General features: G+C 38.3%; 1 protein-coding gene across 3 annotated transcripts in view; it reads left to right on the top strand.

Annotated features, from left to right (window-relative positions):
- Positions 1-5,396: 5,396 nt before the first annotated feature.
- The window catches only part of HACE1 (HECT domain and ankyrin repeat containing E3 ubiquitin protein ligase 1), a 48,666-nt gene continuing 32,701 nt past the window's right edge, over positions 5,397-21,361 (top strand). For all 3 annotated transcript variants that reach the window (XM_058800896.1, XM_058800895.1, XM_058800894.1), the window contains exons 1-9: positions 5,397-5,559; positions 9,992-10,046; positions 11,117-11,206; positions 13,033-13,137; positions 14,825-14,900; positions 15,195-15,326; positions 16,176-16,258; positions 18,504-18,600; positions 21,255-21,356. In XM_058800896.1, the coding sequence (XP_058656879.1) occupies positions 5,484-5,559; positions 9,992-10,046; positions 11,117-11,206; positions 13,033-13,137; positions 14,825-14,900; positions 15,195-15,326; positions 16,176-16,258; positions 18,504-18,600; positions 21,255-21,356 (816 nt within the window). In that variant the 5' untranslated portion in view covers positions 5,397-5,483. The remainder of the gene's footprint in view (positions 5,560-9,991; positions 10,047-11,116; positions 11,207-13,032; positions 13,138-14,824; positions 14,901-15,194; positions 15,327-16,175; positions 16,259-18,503; positions 18,601-21,254; positions 21,357-21,361) is intronic.

The following is a 21,361-nucleotide window of genomic DNA, read 5'->3' as shown; positions in this document are numbered from 1 at the left end:
GCTTGTTTCAGAAACAGTGTGGCCAGCAGGACCAGGGCAATGATCATACCCTTATACTCAAAAATGGTGAGGCTGCACCTGGAATCCTGTGTTCAGTTTCAGGCCCCTCACATTGAGGTGCTGGAACAAGTCCAGAGAGTGGCAACAAAGCAGGTTAAGGATCTGGAGTACAGTGTTCTAAGGAATGGCTTAGGGGCCTGGGCTGTTTAGCCTGGGGAGAAGGAGGCTTGGGGACCTCATTGCTCTCTGCAATTACCTGAAAGGTGCAGGTCAGGCAGGAGCATGTCTCATCTCCTGAGTAACACGAGATAGGATAAGACCAAATTCAAACAGAATCAAGCTGAATCAGAGGAGGTTTAGATGGGATATTAGGAGAAATTTCTTCACCAAAAGGGTTGTCAATCACTGGAACATGCTGCCCAGGGAAGTGCTGAGTCACCACCCCTGGAGGTATTTAAAAGTTGTGCAGTACTGTACTTAGGGACATGGTTTAGTGCTGGACATAGCAGTGCTGGGTTCATGGTTGGACTCAATGATCCTAGACTTCTTTGCAGGCAAAATAAAAAATTATGCTCTTTTATCTATTTCTAAGTATTTACTGATATTTTCCCTTTCTGCAGAGATTCAGTATTTTTTCAAAGTAGTCCTGTCTCACAGTTTTCTTGTAAATTAATAGAGCCTGTTGAACTGAATCCAAGCAGAAACCCTTTTATATTTTTGGTAAAAGGAGACAACAAACTATAGATGAAATGCACTTTCCCACATATTGAATTTGTTCCTATATTTTGGTGTTCTGTGATGACAAAAGTTTAGGACTGGATGTTTGAGCTCAGCACTGTCCAGAGAAGGCTCTTTGTGAATAACTAGAAATCTAAAGACAGAAAAAACCCGAGATCCAAAGTTTACTAAGTCTTTATGCCACAAATTTCTCCTGGCATTTAAGCACAGAAAAATCAATATTAATTCCTCGCTTTGCTGTAGGCTAACTAGCATAAAGTTCTTCTAATTTTGTATGTGTTTGTGAAGAATGTATACAAGAGAAAACAGAGTGAAAGAGCTGAATGTTTTTAGTTTTACACAGTACTGCATTCCATTTCTGACAACAATCTGTATTCCTTCCAATCCTGAAAACAAAATAATTCTTATCTCTGAAGAAAAGTTTTCTTCTAGAAAAAACAATAGCACAAGTACCAGAGTTTTAACTGTAAAGGATGGTATTATCTTTTTTTTAAAAGAAACAGTCTACCTCTAGTCCTTCCTGAGACTGCTCACAGCAATGGAATTACTCTACACACATAGCAAGGACAGTGTTGCTTTCACAGGGCTGATAATTGGTTTGATTTCATTCACTGTGAAAGACAAGTTTGACCAATTGCTTGTAGGCAGTTGAACATGACATCTTCAGATATGTAAGTGCAAGGGACAGATATATTGAGGTCCCTTTATCTCAGTATTGAAGGGAACTCTGCTGACTGCATTCAATGAGCAAATGACTTAAACCTTAGGTGGTAACTTGGGAACCTTAATCTTTCCTTGAGATGTCAATTTTTTCCTTGACATCAAGAAAATTAATAAAATTTGGAAGTATTGCTACACCTGTCGTAGTATAAACAAATTAATCTAGTTTTACTATTTTCAGCTAATTTTACTCACTTAAAAGTTCTCCATTTAGGACTTAGTCTTACTACAGGTGTCTTACAAACACCTCCAAAAGTGTCCAATTCTAGTGCAATACCCATTTCTAAACGGGACAGAATTAATTACCATGCAGAGGTGCCTAGTTCTCCACAGCAGTCAATATAGGCATGGACAGCTGCAATACCACTGGAAAAGCAAACTGTCCAAGTAGAAATTTCCTGGAACATACTAAAAGCTCACAGAGTCAAGCTGAGACTTTTTTGGAATGATGAAGTCTACTACAAAGTAGTCTGAACAAAAGAGAAACCTTAGCCATACATGCAGCCCTCAAACCAACTGGGTGGATCTGGAATTAGGTCATCCTCTGAAAGGGATACTGAACGTTGTGATCATTGACACTGACCACTGAGATCATGTCACCCCTACCTGGATTGCTCTCTGGCCTCCACACTGGATTTTCCTTCCTTGAAGTTTTACACAGTCGTCAATTAAAACAGTTATTGAATATTGTAGACTTCATGCTGTAGTGGAAAGAATAAGGCTACAAAGCTGCAAATGCCCATCCATACATCCTATCTGTTTGGGAATGTCTTGGCAAGTAGAATGAGTTTGTGCAAGAAAACCTGAAATACAGTCCAAAATGGAGGGAGAGAAGGCAGGGATTTTGGAGTGATGGTGTTTGTCTTCCCAAGTCATCACTATGTGAGGTGGAGCCCTGCTTTCCTTGGCATGGCTGAACACCTGCCTGCCCATGGGAAATGGTGAAAAATTCCTTGGTCTGCTTTGATTGTGTGTGCAGATTTTGTTTTACCTTTTAAATTGTCTTTGTCTCAACCCATGAGTTTTCTCACTTTTACCCTTCTGATTCTCCTCTCCATCCCACTGTGAGGGAGTAAATGAGTGGCTGGGAGGGGCTGAGGTGCTGGCTGTGGCTAAACCACAAAGACCTCAGGAGACAGAGAGTAGAAGAACCTGATATTAGGTCAAGGAAGACCTTGTGTTTAGGGCTGGGAGACTGTGTAGATTATTGCTATGGAAATGAGTAAGTTAGTATGTATGTTCATTCCCTTCTTTCCTGAGCAGTTTGTGACAGTATGGGAGATAATAACCACCAAGAATTTATCTACTCTCTGTCCCAAGAAGAACTAAGAAGAATTTAAACCACAATGAGATCAAGCAAGGCTGGCTAAGTAGGAGTAAGAACTTGTCTCTTATCTCTTCACTGTCCACTAATAGCATTTCCTCCCTGCTGATTGCAGATCACAGTAACACACTCTATTTTTAAAACAAAAATTTACTACGGATTTTATACTGTTGTATCAATCCTTTAACTTTTGAGGATGCATCCTGAATATATTTTGTGTTTAGCACTGAATTAGAAGCTAAATACATAAAAATTATAGCATTTTGTGACTGATTGCATACTCTTAATGTTTTTTGTTTCAGCCCATTATTTTGGTGCTTTTAAAAGATGTCACCAAATATGTCTTGTGGCAGTGTTGCACTAAAGGGATATAACTGTACTAACAGAGGGTTTCCAAAGATGTTAATATAGAAAAAAGCATACATTCCCCAGTTTCCTCACTTTCCTCTTCTTCGATTTCTATGAACAGTTGTTCATACATATTGTAGCTCTAATATTAGGTGTGTCTGGAATCATTCTCACAGAAGAAGAAATGGATCTCAAGCAGTCAATTAATCCTCTACACTAGTGAGAACATTTAGAAACTGGAATAAGCTCTAACCTCAGCTCCACGAATCTTGGAATAAAAGGAAATAGCTCTCTAGGGCCCTGTGCAGAGAGGAGTCTGTGCTGCAGCAGATTTGCTGGCAGGGGTTGTGACCCTGTGGGGACCCACCCTGGAGCAGCCTGCTCCTGAAGGCCTGCACTCCAGGGAAGGGACCCATGCTGGAGCAGCTCATGAAGAACTGCAGCCTGTGGAAGGGATATGTGGGAAGGACTCCACAGTGGAATGGAGGTTTGAGATGTCCTCCCTCTGGGGCAGAAGGAACAGCATAGAGGGTGTGTGATGAACTTACCACAGCCCTCATTTGCTGTCCCGCTACACTGCTGGTGGGGAGAAGGTGCAGAATTTAGGCATGAAGTTGAGGAAGAAGGGAGTTGTGGGGAGGGAAGGTGTTTTTTAAAATTTAGGTTTTGTTTCTAATTAACCTACTCTGATTTGGTAATAAGTTAAATTAATTTTTTTCCCAGGTCATATCTTCATAACATTAATTATTTTTCCACTTCTACTTTGTCCTGTACAGTGTTTCTTTTCCAGATAGCAGAGTCCAAGTCAGTTCTCACTTACATGGAATCCAATTCACAGGGCCTTTTGCAATAGAACAAGGGGTCATGGTTTTAAACTGAAGGAGGGTTGATTTAGATTAGATATAAGAAAAATGATTTTTACAATGAGAATAGTGAACAGATTGCCCAGAGAGGTGGATGCCACAGACCTGCAATTGTGTAAGGTCAGGTTGGAGAGTGCTTTGAGCAACCTGATCTAGTTGAAGATGTCCCTGTTCATTGCAGAGAGGTTGGAATGGGTGAGCTTTAAAAGTCTATTCCAATTTAAACTATGATTCTTCCCATGATTCTTGGTTGTCCTTGTTGTCCTTTCTGAACCCTTCTCAAATCTTAGATAGCTTTTCTTCATTTTTCCAACTCAGAGTCATTGGAGCACTTTACAGGATGAAACAATGAAAGCATTACACAGAACCAGATCACAACAGATCCCTGTGGAGTCCCATGTACCTTCTTGCATTTGGAAGTTGATCATGAATAAAATCTTGTTGGGGTATGTTTTCTTTACATTCAATTTTTATATAATTTTTTCATTCTCACTTTACAGCATTGTTATGTAGCCCATACTTTGGTTTGCCAAGATTATATCAACATCTGAAGCATCATTAAAGCCAAAATACCCAACACTGAATGCTCCTTCACGCTTGACAACATGTATTATTGTCCTAGAGGAAGAAATGAATTGACAGGCTCATGCTGGTAGTTGTTTCCTTGCTCAGTTCCAAGTGTCTGTAGGTTTTGTGCCGGCACTAGAAGGGCAGTGAAGCTGGTGAAGGGTCTGGAGCTCCTGTGAGGAGCAGCTGAGGGACCTGGGGTTGTCTGGCCTGGAGAAAAGGAGGCTCAGGGGTGACCTTACCACCTGAAATGGGGCTGTAGCCAGGTGGAGTTGGTCTCTTCACTCAGGCATCCAAGCCACAGGATGATAGGACATAGTGTTAAACTTCACCAGGGGAGGTTTAGGCTGGACATCAGGAAGAAGTTCTTCACAAAAAGGATGATGAGGCATTGTAATGGTGGTGGAATCACCATCCCTGGAGGAGTTTAAGAAAAGACTGAGTGTGGCACTTGGTGCCACGGTCTAGGTGACATGGTGGTGTTCAGTCATGGGTTGGACTCGATGATTTCAGAGGTCTTTTCCAACCTGATCGGTTCTGTCATTCTGTCCCGCCTAGGCGCGTTTGCAGCCCCATTCCCCGCCGTGCTTCCGGGGAAATGAGCCCGCACGGGCAGGATCACCTGGCAGGGGCGGCTTCAAAAGGCATCACATTTTTATTTTTATTTATAACAAGCAGACGTTTAAAGATCCCTTTTTCCACGAGATTTGAAAATCCGTCGCCCACACCCCTTTCCTTCCTTGGGGAAAAAAGCAAACTGAGGGAATTCGCCACCGCCCCCAGCTCCGCCCCGCGCATGCGCGCAGCCTCCCGGGGTGGCGGCGGCCTGGGCGGCCTCGGCGCCGCCAGCGCCGCGATGGGCTGAGAGAGGGCGGGCGGTGGCAGCGGGGGGTGTCCGCGGCTCCGGGCTGGCCGCTCCGAGGATGGAGAGAGCCATGGAGCAGCTCAACCGGCTGACCAGGTCTCTGCGCCGCGCCCGCACCGTGGAGCTGCCGGACGGTAGGAGCGGGGCCTTGACAGAGCGGTCGGTCCGGGCGGCCTCCGCACCCGGGCCGGCGGGGATGAGTTGAGGCGGCTGGGCGGGATGGGAGCGGGCTCTGTCCGCCTCTGACAGGCTCTGTTCGTTTGTTTGTGGTGCTGACAGCAACAGCGGCTCCCCTTCCTTCCTTCCTTCCTTCCCTCCCCCGCCGGCTCCGTGGCGGGCGCGGGGGATCCGATCAGCCGGGGCGGCCGCCCTGAGCCCGGGGTGCCGGACACCGGCTGCGTTCGCTGCTGCATCCTTCGCCAGGTGCCTCGTCCATGACAGAGTAGTGATGAAAAGTCGTCGTGGGTTTTTTTTTTGTTTGTGTTTTTTTTTGTCTTTTAGTAGTGCTGAATTTTGTAAGTCACTGTCACCCGTCACAGCCTAATTTTTTTGGCTCTAAACCGCTTCACATGGGTGCTGGTCCCCCATATCAGGATGGGTTTGAAAGCAGAGCTTCAGGCTCTTAGGGCAAGTGGTTTGTTGTTCCCAGTTTTTGGGAGGACTAATTGTAAAACTCTTGGACGGGCAGAATTCCTGTTCTTGTGAGTCATGTGCGGTCACTGTGCTTTCTTCAGTGTTTGCTTTAATGGATGAGTCCTTGGCTGCCTGTCTGCCAGCTTTCATCTCCAGTGGTGGAGGAGAGGGAGTAATATTCTGTTTTCTCTGTGCGTTCCCTGTTTGGACTTCCTGGTGTCCTGCTGAACTGTGCTACTACACCCTTCACTTATTGTCGCCTGTCAGTTCCAGTGCCTTGCAGTGCAGTTGCTAATGAATTTCACTTGACAGGCAAGTTTCAGGCAGATTTTGCTGCTGCTTGTAAGCCTTTGAATGGCAGCAGTGAAAATTGATGTAATACTATTAACTGAAGCTTAGACTTACAGAAATAATGGAGTAGCGCCAGTTCAACTGATTGAAGATGCTAATATGAATAACACTTTGCACAGCCTGTGTTAGTTGGAGCTGCTTTAAATTTACTTCAGTAGTAATGTAGGCAAATTGATTCTGAATTTTGTCTGTTTTCTTCACATCTTGGGCATTTTTATCTTGCACTTTATAGGTAGTTATGTCTGTGGAACGGCCGTGCAAGTGTAAGCCCTGAGACCTTTGGAACAAGTACTTCTGTCATCCTGTAGTGCAGAAGGAGTGTGAGTTCTAGGATTCCTTAGGAGTTGCATGAAACAAAACAGTGGGACTGATATAAGGAGATAAATGGGCTTAAAGCTTTCCACACTGAAGTGTCAAACTGCATTGCAAGAAGGTCTCTGTTCAGTGGCCATCCAGCTTTGGGTCTGTCTTAGCTCGTTAGGGATCTTCTTTCTTGACCTTGGTGTTCCTTAGGTTCCTGCAGGTCTGCCCAAGCTCTTCCTGAGAAGCAGGTTTGGCTTGTAGTATGTTGTTGCAAACATGTACTGACAGGATCAGCTTGGAGTATTCCACACTGGGCTAGGATAATACGTAGTTTGGTGGCTTGTGTGCTGTGTCTGGCCTCTTGAATTAGGACTCCCCCCTCTTTACCCCCACTGTATTTGAATAATTTGGAAGATACATAGTTTACCCCTCCATCCTTAAAGTGGGAGTCATGGTTCTCTCACAGGAGATGGAGATGTATCTTTAAATTTATTTATGCTGAAGAAGGCAATAAATCCCAATAAATGAAAGTATTAAACTTCCATTGCATGTGTCATAGCCACTAGGGTATGATGTGCACAGTGCTGACACCTCTTTGAGATTGTGATCTCTGCCAACTTCACAACAGTATCTCTGAGGAAGTAAAGTAGTCAGTGTGTTTTGCCAAGGCAGGATTCTAGATTATGAATTTCTAGTGTTTTTTTTTTTTCTTAAAGCAAGTCTTAACACCTGAGTCCAGTGCCAGTGAATACTCTGAGCTTGCAAGTAGAACTTTTTTTTTTAAATAACTCTCCCAAAGTATCCTTCAGCAACTGTTTAGTGGACACTTGAGAACTGCACACAAATTTCTGGATGCTGCTATTTAGGCTCAGTGCCTGAAAACGAGGTCTTGCAGCCCAGAGCTGTGACACTATGATTGGTGTGCCTTTTTTTTTTTGTCTTTATATAATCAAGATTTGAAAAGCAGGCAAATAAGTTTGGTGAGTCCATGAGGTGTATAATGCTTTTTCTCTACCTGCTGTCATGTAGTTTGTGTCATTTGGAGCTTTTTTTTCATTACTAGAGAAAATAATCACCAGAGATAGGTATGAAAGCTCCTTAGTCCCACACCCTCTTAATTACTTCTTACAGAAAAAACTCTGGGAAAATCTGCATGTGCTCCACAGTGTAATTTCTGTTAATAGAATAGCAAAAGGCTTGGGTTTGTAACTGTGCCATAAATGCCTGTTATGGCCCAGCTACACTTGGATTTAACTATTGACTTTTTCTAGATCACTGCACTTGCAATATAGTTAAATATAGTTAGAATCAATATTAAGCATTTCAGTTAAGTGTGCTGATATTTAAAAGTTTTTTTTCACCTTTTTTGATGTCTTGTAAAGGGCCTGATTGTGGAAATATATAAGGATGTAATGTTTAAATTTAGTTGATATTCTTAAGTTTGGTTCTTTTGTTTTATTTGGAAAGCTTTATCTTCCTGCCCAGAGCTCTTTGAAACAGAGCTCAAGATATATTTTTGTTTTAGTTTGTGTATACTGGGAGCTAATCATGGATAGATTTTTTCAAAATGCTCAAATGTTTTCCACAATTGATATTTATTTAGCATTATTTAATTTTGTTTCAGCATTCTTTCTCTCTGTGTCCCCTCCCTCCCAGCTTGTTCTTTCCCTAGCAGTCAAATCCTAGGGGTGTGTGTTGGAGATGGAGTTTTCTGATGCTCACAGAACTCTGCCATAAGAAACAATTTGTAGAGAGTTCAAACTTGAACTTAGTGATAGTTGGTGACTCTCTGCAACGTTTATTCATAATTTGGTGTTTTGAGAGGCTTGTGTCTCTTGCACCATGTGTTTTGTATAAGCAATGTTGATTTTTTAAAATTTTGTTTTAAAATTTTTATAGCTGATGAAATGTGATTTGAATTTTACTTATCTCTGTCCAGTGTTCAGAGGTAATAATAATAGATTGTTAGAAAGAAGCATTGCTGCTTTCTTTTGCTAGCTAGGGACACACAACTTCAACTGGCTGATAGCAGCAGTAACCTTGGAGCAGTGGAGAACAATAATAGCAACAAACAGCAGAGCTGCAGCATGATAACAACTTCCTGGATTCCACTTCATAATTCTGAAGAATCTTTACTTAAAATAAATTCCGTAGATGTCACCTTGCCTACCTAGTGGAAGTAGTGAATATGTACAGCATGGTCTGTAAAAGACACAAGATACTCTGCTGGTTTTAATTCTTCCTGTTCTGGTTGCTTTGTAACTTTGAATCAAGGAACGTGATGAGGAAAAACTTGAAAATAAAAATTTTTGAGAACAGTCCTGTATTTCCATATCCTGAAGCCATATACCTGGGTTCTCAGAAAGCACAGTCCCTCCTGTCATAAGTTGGTATCTACATGAACATTCTGTGGAGATTGTACTCTCAAAAATGGGTGGCTTGTTGAAGGGAAAAAATATAATAATTGTGCATAATAAAAGAAAAATTATTGCGCATTAAAACCATTCATAATTATTATATGTCAAAAGATTTTAAGTTTTGTCAAATTAATCTTCTAAAAATAGTATTTTATTTCAGGAAGTCTGTAAGTGACCAGACAGGCTCATCACAGCCATGCAGTGTGCTGGCACTCGCAGCAGTAGTGATGACAGAGTCTGTGTGACTGAAAGTCTGTGTGTTCCCACCACTGACATGGATCTTTGACTTCTGGCCTTTTTTTGTTCCCTTCAAGTGTGAAATATGAAACTGATTAGAGATTAAAAAGTAAAATGAAACTTAGTGCACTCAGGTTTTCAAGTATAGAGACAAATGGAATGGTTATGAAGTAATTTAAAAAAGTCACTACTACAAAATCATAGTCTCAGGACTGTGGAAGTCACCTTGGAAGACAGGAAACTTCTTTCTTTTTAAAATGAAATAGTTAAGTGTTTGAGTTTTGTTTGGGTTTTTTAATGCACATCTCTTAAAAACTTGGATTTAGTTAACAGAATTGTCAATTCAAAGAAATTGACACTCCAGTGAAAATTCTGTATTTTTTACTTTGTAAAAGAAAAAAAACCACATTGAAATTTCATATATTGCAATTCTGTTAATTCTCTCTTTTATCTAAATAAGTGTAATGCCTTTTTCTTTTTAATGAAACTTTGTGTGTGTAGAATCTGTGTAAGAAAATTATCTATTTCAAGTGGACGCTTGAAAATGTAGATAAGTGTTGCTAGATACATTTATTTTACATGAAAGATATCCTTATGGTAACAGAGTAACTAAATTTCTTCCCAGATAATGAAACCGCTGTCTATACACTGATGCCGATGGTTATGGCTGACCAGCACAGGTAAGAGCTTCTTTAAATTTACCTTTTTTGTTTTTTTTTTTTTTTTTTAAATCCCAGCCTGTTTGCTGAAGTCCTAGCTCCTAAAGCACTCTCAGAAGTCCAGCTGCTGAATTGCTGAGTTGTGTTCTAATTTGAAGTTAGTCACTGACTGTGCATCCCAGCTTTATTTTACCTGTTTTGATTTATGCCATAGACCAGAACTAGGATTTGTTCTGTTGAGGCACATGGGAAAATTTGTCCTAAGATAAGAACAAAATTGTTGTTTTGTAACTGTGTGTTAATTCTGTGTGTGTATTTATGGGTGACATAGAAGCTCTCAGTCTCATTTGACATCTGGAATTCCTCAGATGAGCAGCTGTTTCTCTTACTGAGTTGTCCTCGAAGTGCTTGGACCAGGAGGCTGTATATTGCCAGCTAAGTGGTGCTTCCTTCACAGGAATTTTGTAGGGAAGCAGTCAGTTACTGCAAGAGAAAGCTGCTTTTCCAGCCAGGATAAACATTTGTTCTGCTATGTAGTGTTTTGAGATCCCATGCAAGGGTTTTCAATTATGTGATCAGCTCATTACTGGAAGTTGAAAGGTCCTATTTAAATTTTTTATCCTGATCTTGTATCCTTCTACTTCATCATCATGATTTCACATACTGGTCTTCCCTCTGAACTTTGCCTGTGTTTGGGAAAACTGTTGGATATGTGGTTGGGATGATTGTGTAAGGGGAAAATGGGAATTTATATTTTGTTTAAACCAAGCTGTTGAAGTGCTTGTTTTTCATGTTTGTAAAGAAGTGATTCAGTTGTTTGGTCTAATTCTTACTAGTTTACATACTTACTTACTAGTTTGAAACAGTTTCCCAGTGTCACAGTTAATTTTTTATGTACAGTAAGAAATGGAAAGGTATTCTTAATCAGCAAATGCTTAAAAACTGTGTGATCTCTTAGTAATTAGTTGTATGGAGAAGAAATAGTGATTAAGTAAAGAAATAGAGTACTTGTGTACAACTTAGAGTATGAACTTTGCTTGGATACTGTGAGCTATTTCTAAAATTTAAAAAAATTATTTTTCTATTTGAAGGTCTGTCTCAGAGCTGCTGTCAAATTCAAAATTTGATGTGAATTATGCCTTTGGACGTGTGAAGAGAAGTTTGCTTCATATTGCAGCAAAGTAAGACTTACTTGAGTCCAGTCCAGAAGTTAACAATGAAAATATTGCCACAAATCTAAGGCACCAATGTAAGCTGGAAAACTCTATAGTGTCAGTTAACATTTTGTTTTCACACTTTTTGTATCTTGTTTGTTCTGCCTAGTAATGTACCTGCCTCATAAAGAGGATTTTACACATTGTATCAAATGGCTCTCCAAATTCCAGTGAAGGAAGTCTGGCTAGATACTTTTTTACCTTTCTGTGAAATCTCAAGTCTTAAAAAAATGCAGCCATGATGTGCATCCTGTATAGCTGGGTTACTCTTGCCTTTGTAGAGGCAGAGAACTCTCATTTGCAGGTGCTGATTGTTTTTGAGGTGTTCTATAACAGTGGGAAGTGTTTGGATGTTTGTTGGGAAGCAGCTGTTCCAAAGTACTTCGTGTGACCATAACTGAAGGGAATATAACTCAGGAGCTCACTTCTAATAAGTTTTGTATCCTGGATAGCTTCAGTGCAAATTTTGATCTACATTATTTATTGTTTGTATAGCTCTTTAATGGGAATGACTTCATTTTATATGTAACTCTGCCAAGAAACAGACAGATTACTATCATATAAATAGAAATTAACCAGATAGTGTTTGATGTGACTTTTCAGGAAACTAAACTGATGAATGAATGCTCTGTATTTATCTCCCCTTTTAAATATCTTGAAAGTTCTTACATTTAAATGGTTAAAAAAGTACAAAAAACAGAAAAGGAAATAGTAGTAGTATGGCATATATATAGCAGTATTTGGTCACAATAGAGGTTGAAATTCCACTTCTTAAACAGACTATTAGAAATAGCTGTTTCCCAACTATTTCATCTAAGAATTACATAGTGCTTATATAAAATTTACTTAAGGAAGTACTTACAAAAATGCAAGCAAATTTTTAGCATATCCTTTAGAATTATATTTGAAAATACACTGTACTTGCTGATTCTAAAGATACAAGAAGTTGTGTTACTCTTAGTTTCTGGATTGTCTTTTATCTTGACTTAGTTATTGGGTCACAAAGGGGTCATCAAGCTGCTGGTTTTGCAACATATTGTACAGTTAGTCTTCAGTTTCTTGGAGTTGTTGTGTAGCAGTTCTGATGTTTGGGAAGATTTATAAAAATTGATTAGCTGGTCACAACAGATACAAAAGTACTCTGTTTATCTTTTCAGTCAGCTCTTCCTCTTACAGAGTTCAGGAGCAAGATAAATATGTAATGCAGAGTTTCTGTCCTCTTAGTGACATTGGTTATCCTGAAGAGCTGCTATATTATGTAAAATAAAAGAGTTCAGCTCTTTATTACAGGTTCAAAGTTGCTAGCAAAGAAATATTTGTACTAGCAAATAAATATTTGTACAAGTTTTAGAATTTTCCTGATAGTCAGACTTCTAAACATAACTTCCAGACACAGAAGCATAACAAACCCCAAAATCTCTAATGGAAAATTCAGTCCTGTTAATAGATTAGGGATGAGGGAGGTGAGAGGAAATTGAAAGCAAAACTTATATAGTTTTGTTTATAGTTTAAAGATTAACAGTCCTAAAGACTCACTGTTGTGTTTTAAAGTAATTAAAATCAAAGAGAAGGCTGGCATCTTTTCAATGCTACCAGTTATATTTGGTCACTTCTCACTGCATTAAGTGACTTTCCTTTAGCTTTGTGTAGCCTGAGCTATGAGGTGTAACACAATTTTATGTAAAGATGTTCTAGTGAGTGTGATCTGCACATAATATTGCTGTTGTCTTTATGCCAATATTGATTTGTAAATATTCTTGTTACAGTTTTTCCCTTTCTTATTTTCTTCTTAGCTGTGGATCAGTTGAATGCCTTGTTCTGTTATTAAAAAAAGGAGCGAATCCAAACTATCAGGACATCTCAGGATGTACTCCTCTCCATTTAGCAGCAAGGAATGGGTAAGTTTTTAAAATCCTTAAACTCTTAAAAAATTTCTGCATAATGCACTTGAGCTGGCATGTTCTGTAATATTTTTGCATAGTTAAAAAAACCTTTGGTTTTCACTTTTGAAAGTAGAGAACATGGAGGTTAAAATCCTTATTTTGAGTATTCACAGAGTAATATTTTATAAATAGTAAGTCATGTCTGAAATACCAATTCCACTTCCAGTCATTTTAGTGTTTTCTGTTAATCAGGGGTGTGGTGGTGTTCACAGGGGTCCCAGGACCAGGGAAGGGATGAGAATGTTGACTCCATGTTTCAGAAGGCTGGTTTATTATTTTATGATATATATTATATTAAAACCATACTAAAAGAGTAGAAGAAAGGATTTAATCAGAAAGGAAAGGACAATAATGGAAATGGAATGATAATAAAATCTTGTGACTGACTGCACAGTCCGAGACAGTTGGACTATGTTTGGCCATTAGTTAGAAACCACCACATGAGACCAATCACAGATGGACCTGTTGCATTCTACAGCAGCAGATAATCATGGTTTACATTTTGTTCCTGAGGCTTGTCAGCTTCCCAGGAGAAAAAATCCTAAGGAAAGGATTTTTCATAAAATGTGTCTGTGACACAGGGGCATAATGATTCTTACAACAGTAATGGAACGAGGGATACTTTCACCTTCCAGTTAGCTGAGAAAGAAAAGGTTTTGTAGGGCTTGGAGAGGGTCAAAGACTTCGGATTTTCTGAGATAGTGTCTCTAAGAAAATTTTTCCTGCAAGAAAAGGAATACAAGATTGGCACAGTGTTAGGAGAGAGTCAGAGAAAGAACTCTAAACCAGCGAGCAAGTACCTTTTAAAGATCCTACTTCTGGAATTGTAGTATGTGAAAACATCCAGTTGTGAAGGTAATGTTCTCTTTTTTCTTTTTAGAACTTGTGTGTGATACAATAACTGAATTGTATCACAGCTGGTACTTCAGGTGAGGAGGTGGTAGAGTTTAGTGGCTTCTGGGTATGTGTGAGGTCTATTTGTAGGAGAGGAAAGAAGCAGGCAAATGGTTTATGATGAAATGCAGAAAAACACACAGGAGACAGTTATGTGGAAATGAGTTATAAGAAAGGTACCAAATAAAAAGGAAAAGCAAAATAAATTTGTAAAGGTAAAGCACTTAGAGCATTAAAAATGTTAAAAAAACCAAACAAAACATGAATTAGGAAAAAATACCTCTAGTTTTATTAAGAAAGTGCTTGTACTTAATAAGGATTTGCATAGTTTTACAATGACTGTCTCATTAAGTTATGATTTAGTGGTGTACTGTAAACATGTCCACTGACATGTACAGGCAACAGTAAACTTCATGGACTTCTATTGCCTGAACTCTGGCTTTTTGTCTTGAAAGGGAAGTTCATGCAGAGCTGAAACTGTTACAGTAATGGTTAAGTGCTTCTGCACTTTCCACAAAACCAGCTGTGATTTTAGCCCTGTGTTGTTGTTTGCTACCCTTGCACTGTCTGAGTCTCTGTGAAGATCACTTCTCTCTTTCACATGCTCAGTACTGTGCTCCTTATAAATTGGAACTACCTGTTATGCTTAGAAAAATGATAAATTAGAGTGAGTAGAGCTGTAATAAGATATTTAGTCTTAGTAAGTGATTTTCCCTGACTGGATTTTAATGTGTTCTTTTGCTTATAGCCAGAAAAAATGTATGAGCAAGCTGCTGGAATACAGTGCAGATGTCAACATTTGTAATAATGAAGGCTTGACTGCAGTAAGTGCTATTAATTATCATAAAATGAATGAAGAATTTAGAGATTCTTGGTTTTTAAGCTTTTGCCATCTTACACATAAAACCAAACTGCTGTGTGTCCAGTGCCATCAAGAATCAAAAGATGTGATCAAAATACCCAAGCATATGATTGCATTGTTGAAAGCTTCTCTTAATATTACGCAAAGCTTCTCTTTGTGAAAGTGTTGACTATAATACAGCCAGGTTTGAAACAATTTTTATGGTGTATATATGCCATTGCTAAAGGAAACACATGTGTCATCATTTTGTGCTTAGATTCATTGGTTGGCTGTCAATGGACGAACAGAATTGCTTCATGATCTGGTTCAGCACGTCAGTAATGTCGATGTTGAAGATGCCATGGGACAGACAGCCCTTCATGTAGCTTGTCAAAATGGACACAAGACAGTAAGTTTCTAAACTGTATGAACACAATTGATTTGTGAAGATCTTGGTAATGCCTCAAAGTTGTTGTGGTTTTGTTATAAACTTCAGAGTAGTAATGCACATGATAATGGCTACAAGTGTGAAGAATGCTGTTGGGTCTTAGTATTGACTGCATGCACTTTTTGGGAGTAACTTATTTATTCTTGTCGAGCTGATTGATCTCAGTGCCTGTGGGAGTTGAGATGATTTACTGTATACTCTTCAGCTCTTCTGTAGTGCTATTATTGGCTTGTTAATTTCAAGTTTTTATGTAATTGTAAATGTTTGAAAATGTTTTGCCTTATTTTTCAGAATATGTTTAATTCATAATTGTGTAAGCTATTATGTGATTTTGAAATCTGAAATATCAATTTACTATGAATAAAAAATGAAAACAGAGTTGGATCAGTTACAGTTTAACTTTAGAAGTAAACAAGTTCAAATAAACTCTTTCATTATTGATCTGTGTGAATAATTTTTATATCTGGCCTTGTGTTAGGGATGACTATTTATATTCAGAGTATAAGTCTGGATACTTGAACTTTACTTGAACTGCATTAGAGCCCTATAGAGTGATACAGATTGCCACTAGAACTATTTACTACTAAAAAGAATAAATTGTAATTCTACCTAGATCCTTTCTGTTGTTTGTCAGTGCTGGATTTTGGAAGGCCAAATTCTGAAAAACAGTTACCTATAAATATAGCCAATTTATGTGAAATATAACATGAGAGTCTGCTCAGTATTTTCATAATTTAGGCATGCATTAAATATTTGCAGTAGGGTTTTCCACTGCTCTTTTTCTAAAGGCGATGTTTTGTTCTCTTGTAGACAGTGCAGTGCTTGCTGGACAGCGGGGCAGACATAAACAGGCCGAACGTTTCTGGGGCAACTCCGCTTTATTTTGCTTGCAGGTTATATACTTTTCACTTTTGAATACCGGCCTAAAAGTGAAATATTTTTTCCCCTTTTGTAATAACTGATTAGAAATGACAAAATATAGGAAATATAAAAGCTGACTGTGTTTAATCTTATCTCGTTTTTGAGTGTGGTTTAGTATCTTATCTAAATACTTAGGTTTGTACTGCAGGCTTATGTACCTCTTTCTAACAGACATGTTAAACACATACCTGTACATGTTCTAGCATGAGTCATAAATTGATGACTGCTGAACCCTTTTCTGAAAAAATGAATTCTGCCAACTTGGATTATTTGGAGTACACTAAAACTCAGAGCCTTTTATAAAGCAAGTTTGGCTCTTACTTAATGTACAGTATGGTACTACAATATACATGTAATGTGCATATATGTGTCAAAGTTACAATATTGAATTGAAATTACATTGTTGCTTTGATCAATTATGCTTTCTTCATAGTTATATTTCAAAATTAAACACATATGATGAATGAACTTCTGTTTTAATTAGAGCATTTCTGCAATTTGTTAGAGCATTGACAGTTTTTGCAATCCCTGTGCTTTGATTACAGGTTAAATAGTTCACATAAGATTAACTGTTACTATAAGCAAAAGTAGAAATAGACTGACCTGCTGGTCTGCTAAGAGTCACATTCTGGGAGCTGTGGTCTCTGGAGTGTTGACTTGTGTATGTTGACTTGTGGCAGTTAAGAAGAAGGGAAGTGGAGAATAAATAGCTGCTAGCCTTGGTCATTGATTTAGGGACTGGTATTTGCACACATTTTAAAAGAAGTAAGCAGCTTGTCTTGGCTTGGAGGTTTTTCACAGGAAGGGACTGTGGCAAGTACAGGAGTTATATTCCATAGAAATTAACAACTGGAGCAGCTGGCAGGGTAGAATGAACAGGGTATGTACTGCAGCAAACCTGGAAAGAAAGGTTGTAGGTTCTTGATGACAGGGAGGGTGGGATGTGGTAGCAGTGGCAGGTGGTAGCTGCAGGAAGGGTATCAGTATTCAGAGTCTGAAACACCTGTTTTGTCAATGTGTTGGGTTGTGCACTTAGTCTAGAGAATTACAGTGAAGATGCTGCAAGCAGGCCATTAATCTTAGCTCCTTTCTGACCTTTAGTGTTTATTTGCATTGGGGCAAAGTCTGGTACATTAGGTTAACCTGTTGGCTTCCTAGGCTGGAAGGACAGGACTGAGGAGAACTCATCTGTGAGTTATTGAGAGATCAGTGAAGCTACTTCTTGTCCCTCAGCTGTTAGTTGTCACTTTTCCTGTGCCCTCTGTGAACTGATAGGCTGCACCTATCAGGCAGCCTCTTGTATGTTCCAGGATGCCAAATACTCATATCCATTGGTGTAAAGGGTGTACTGCAAACCAGTTTGAGGAATAAAACATCACTGAAAAAACTTGTATCTATAACCCTAATTGCTGTGTCTTTTTTATCAGTCTTTCATTTCACCCTTTAGATGCTTCTCTATTATGTTTGGCAGTGTATGAACTTAATGCTGTGAAGGCAATATTCAAATAATCATTGTATGTGTTTTTAATGAAGTAAACCTCAGGTACTCAATTTCTCATTTTTTTCCAAAGAAAGGATTTGGGAAAGTGTTGAGAGGTATAAATAGTTGTTTTTTTCTGTTTTCTAGGCAATGCTAGCATGTTGGGAAATTTTTAACTTGAGAGACTTGAGGGTCCTATACACCTATAAGCAGATTAGTGAGCAGACTTTGAATGCAAGAGTAAAACCCATCATTTCTAGAGCCTATGCAAGATATGTATATAGAAATTAGAGCCATTTGAGTGATGTATTTGTCTCCTGTAAAAAAAAGTAATTATCTCTTGTACAAAAAAAAGAATTATCAATAAAAATATCTTGCTAATATTTTATTGATGGTTGAAGCACAATTAGATTTTTTTCCCCCAAATATGGTAAAAGTGAGCAAAGAATTTGACAAAGATAACTTCCTCTGTGAAGTTAATTAGGATGTAAATTGAGAAAGAGCTCTCTTTTTTCAGGAAATGCAGCTCATAAATATTTGAGGCAAGGCTAAGATGAATCATTTCTGAATGATGAGAGTGACTCTGACTTCATAAATAGCCTGAATTTTGCACTGCTCTTTTGCAGTAACTATTTTCTTCTAGCTTATGTTAGTCTTGTTTGTTAGATGCAATAAAGACAGGTTTATGACTCAGATCATAAATGCTCTATTGACTGTCTTTCTTCTCTTTTCAACAGCCATGGTCAGAGAGACACTGCACAAATTCTTTTGATGAGAGGAGCCAAATATTTACCGGACAAGAACGGTGTTACTCCACTGGACCTCTGTGTACAGGTATTAAGTTAGCAACACTTTTTCAGTGAATTTCTCTGACTTACCACAGTGTCACCTGATCACTATTACCTTTTCTTATTATTAAGGCCTCTGGAAGATGGTTGTCCTTTGGCAAAACAAGTGAAAAATGTAATTCTTTAATAATGAAATTGATCCTACAGGCAGGTTCATAATTTCTACGCTTTGCATAAGTCAGATACAAGAATCATGAAAAAGAGTTTCCAGAACTCCATTTGACTAGAAAGTTTTGGAATCCTTGGTATAATGGTAGTACACAATTTAGATGCTTACCTGTTAACAAGAGGTAAAGACATGTAGAAAGGAGTGATTTTTTAAATCTCAAATAATAGATTTTCTTTTCTGTTGAGGAGATGTTGCTATTAAAAACAAACAAAACTTACATGATGATGGCTCGTACTTTTCAAAGATATTTCTATATCTGGATGAGGAACAAAATTCTTACATATTTTCAAGTAATGTGACAACTGCAAAACGATTTCCTCATCACCTACTTCTTGTACTGCTTCCTAAAGTGACTTTTTTTGATTTGAGAACACTTAAACTTTTTCTGTCAGATGAGTTGCAGCTCATTGGGTAAATAACACGATTGAATGGAAGCCTTTGAACCTTTGCTAGTAATTAGAGTAGAAAACTGAACTGAAAGCTGAAAAAATTAAGTCATTGGAGTGAGTGGACATCACACTACCTTTGTGCATGTCATTAGTTTGTCAGGATAAAATTGAAATTTTCCATTTTTTTCCTGTATTTTCAGACTATTTCAACCTCAAGAGATTTAATTTCTGAGGTGTCCTCATGTGCCTAAGACTTGCACTTGAAATAGTTGTGTGTATGTGCAGGAGTGCTGTCTCCAAAAATATCTGTGGGATATTTTTGGAGTGTTTAACTCTGAAAGCTTTATTTCATAGACTGTCTGTGTAAGACCTTGCTCCAGTTGGATTATTTACAGTATTTCTCTTTGCATATAAGAAACCAGGTAAGTCCTCAGCTCTGGTCACTGGGAAGTGCCAGATCACTACACTATTTCACTGCTAACTTGATTGTGAAACTCATCAGATTTTTTTTTTCTTTGCTATGACAGAATGACTTATTGCAGAAAGCCACATGGAGTCTGATCAGTTTCAAGGCTTTCTGCAGCCACAGTCCTGTAATACAGTATATGGCAGGAGAGGTTTAGATTGGATATTAGGAATAATTTCTTTGTGGAAAGAGCTATAAAGCATTGGAGAAGACTGCCCAGGGAAGTGGTGGAGTCTCCACCCCTGAAAATGTTTAAAAAAATGGTGGATATGGCACTTGAGGATGTGGTTAAGTAGCATACGTAGGGGTGGTGCCAGGCTGATGTTTGGCCTTGATGATCTTAAAGGTATTTTCCAACCTAAATGATTCTATACCAGTGTGTGCTTAAGTGTAGAGTTTTTATTTTTTATGATTAATGTTTTGAGTTTCTGCTTCAGTCTCCAGTTTTGGAATCCCTAGGGCATGTTTGTACACAAAAAACTTAGGTTAACTTTTTTTAGGTGTGAGTAGTGACACCTGGTGTTTCTTTGTAGTGATGATCTTACTGTGTTCGAGATCATGCAGTATTACAAGTTCATGATGCCAAGTAAGAATGGAGAAAACAATATCTTTTCTTTTTACCTTGTGGCTTTTATTCTATGCTTAAAAGTTTCTTTTTCAAACAAACACATGCTTTCAGAAGAAATTCTGAAATTTCAGAAATTACAGACTCCTACACTTCTTGCAAACATTGCCTTGATCTTGAAGATTTGACTTTCATTAATTTTTACAGAATCTGGATGGGTTTATTTTTAATACTTAATTTCTTGGTACCAGACACAATTAAATTAATATTTTTAATGTTTGGGTTTCACTGAGATAATGTCAACTGTCATTCACAGAGGCGTCCCTGAAGTTGCAGTAGTTAATACATTGTATGTCAACTTCCCAGAGTAGAAGTTCATGCATATTCAGGTGTTAGGTGTCTGCTTAAAAATGCAGCTGTGTTAAATAAGATTTGATACAAATAAATCACAAAATCAAGTTGTCTTCTTTCCAGAAAACATTTTTTCTCAGAAGTGTGTGAAGTCAGTCTAAGGCACATTCTAAGGGATTATACTTGGGTATTGATTTTAAAGTTAAGTAACCCTTTCATGGGTTTATCCTGTTTCTTCTTGTAACAAGTCAGATATGTCTTGAACCTTTAAAAAATGTTTATTTTGAACAAGTCTATGAACCTTTAGAAAATGTTTGTTCTGAAGAGTTATATGCTGGGTGTAAATAAGTAGGTATCAGCAGGAGGAAGAGAAGTAAAATACCTCCACTGTTTCTAATCTCTGGTGATTGTTGACTGAAGTGCTGTTCAACTGTACCTTTATTTTGGTAAGTAGGAAAATGTTTTAAAAAACAGAAAAACTGGAGTGGATATATGTGAGCCAGTATACTGGAAAAAATTGATTCTGTCTTCTCCCAAGCATTTTGGGATACCTAACTTCGCTACATTTTTTCAATTTCAAATTATTTTAGAATAGGATTTCTCCAGCATTAAAAAAAATTGTTATCCTTAATAGATGTTATTGCCTGTAACAGTCTAACTCTCAATTCTAATGTTTCTTTTAATTAAAATGTTTTCTTAGGGTGGTTATGGAGAGACTTGTGAAGTCTTGATACAGTACCATCCTCGGCTTTTCCAGACAATAATTCAGATGACCCAGAACGAGGATCTGCGGGAAAACATGGTAAT

The sequence above is a fragment of the Ammospiza caudacuta genome, chromosome 3, assembly GCF_027887145.1.
Source record: "Ammospiza caudacuta isolate bAmmCau1 chromosome 3, bAmmCau1.pri, whole genome shotgun sequence".
In the NCBI taxonomy this organism is placed as follows: Eukaryota; Metazoa; Chordata; class Aves; order Passeriformes; family Passerellidae; genus Ammospiza; species Ammospiza caudacuta.
This window is presented reverse-complemented; position numbering and strand designations above follow the sequence as displayed.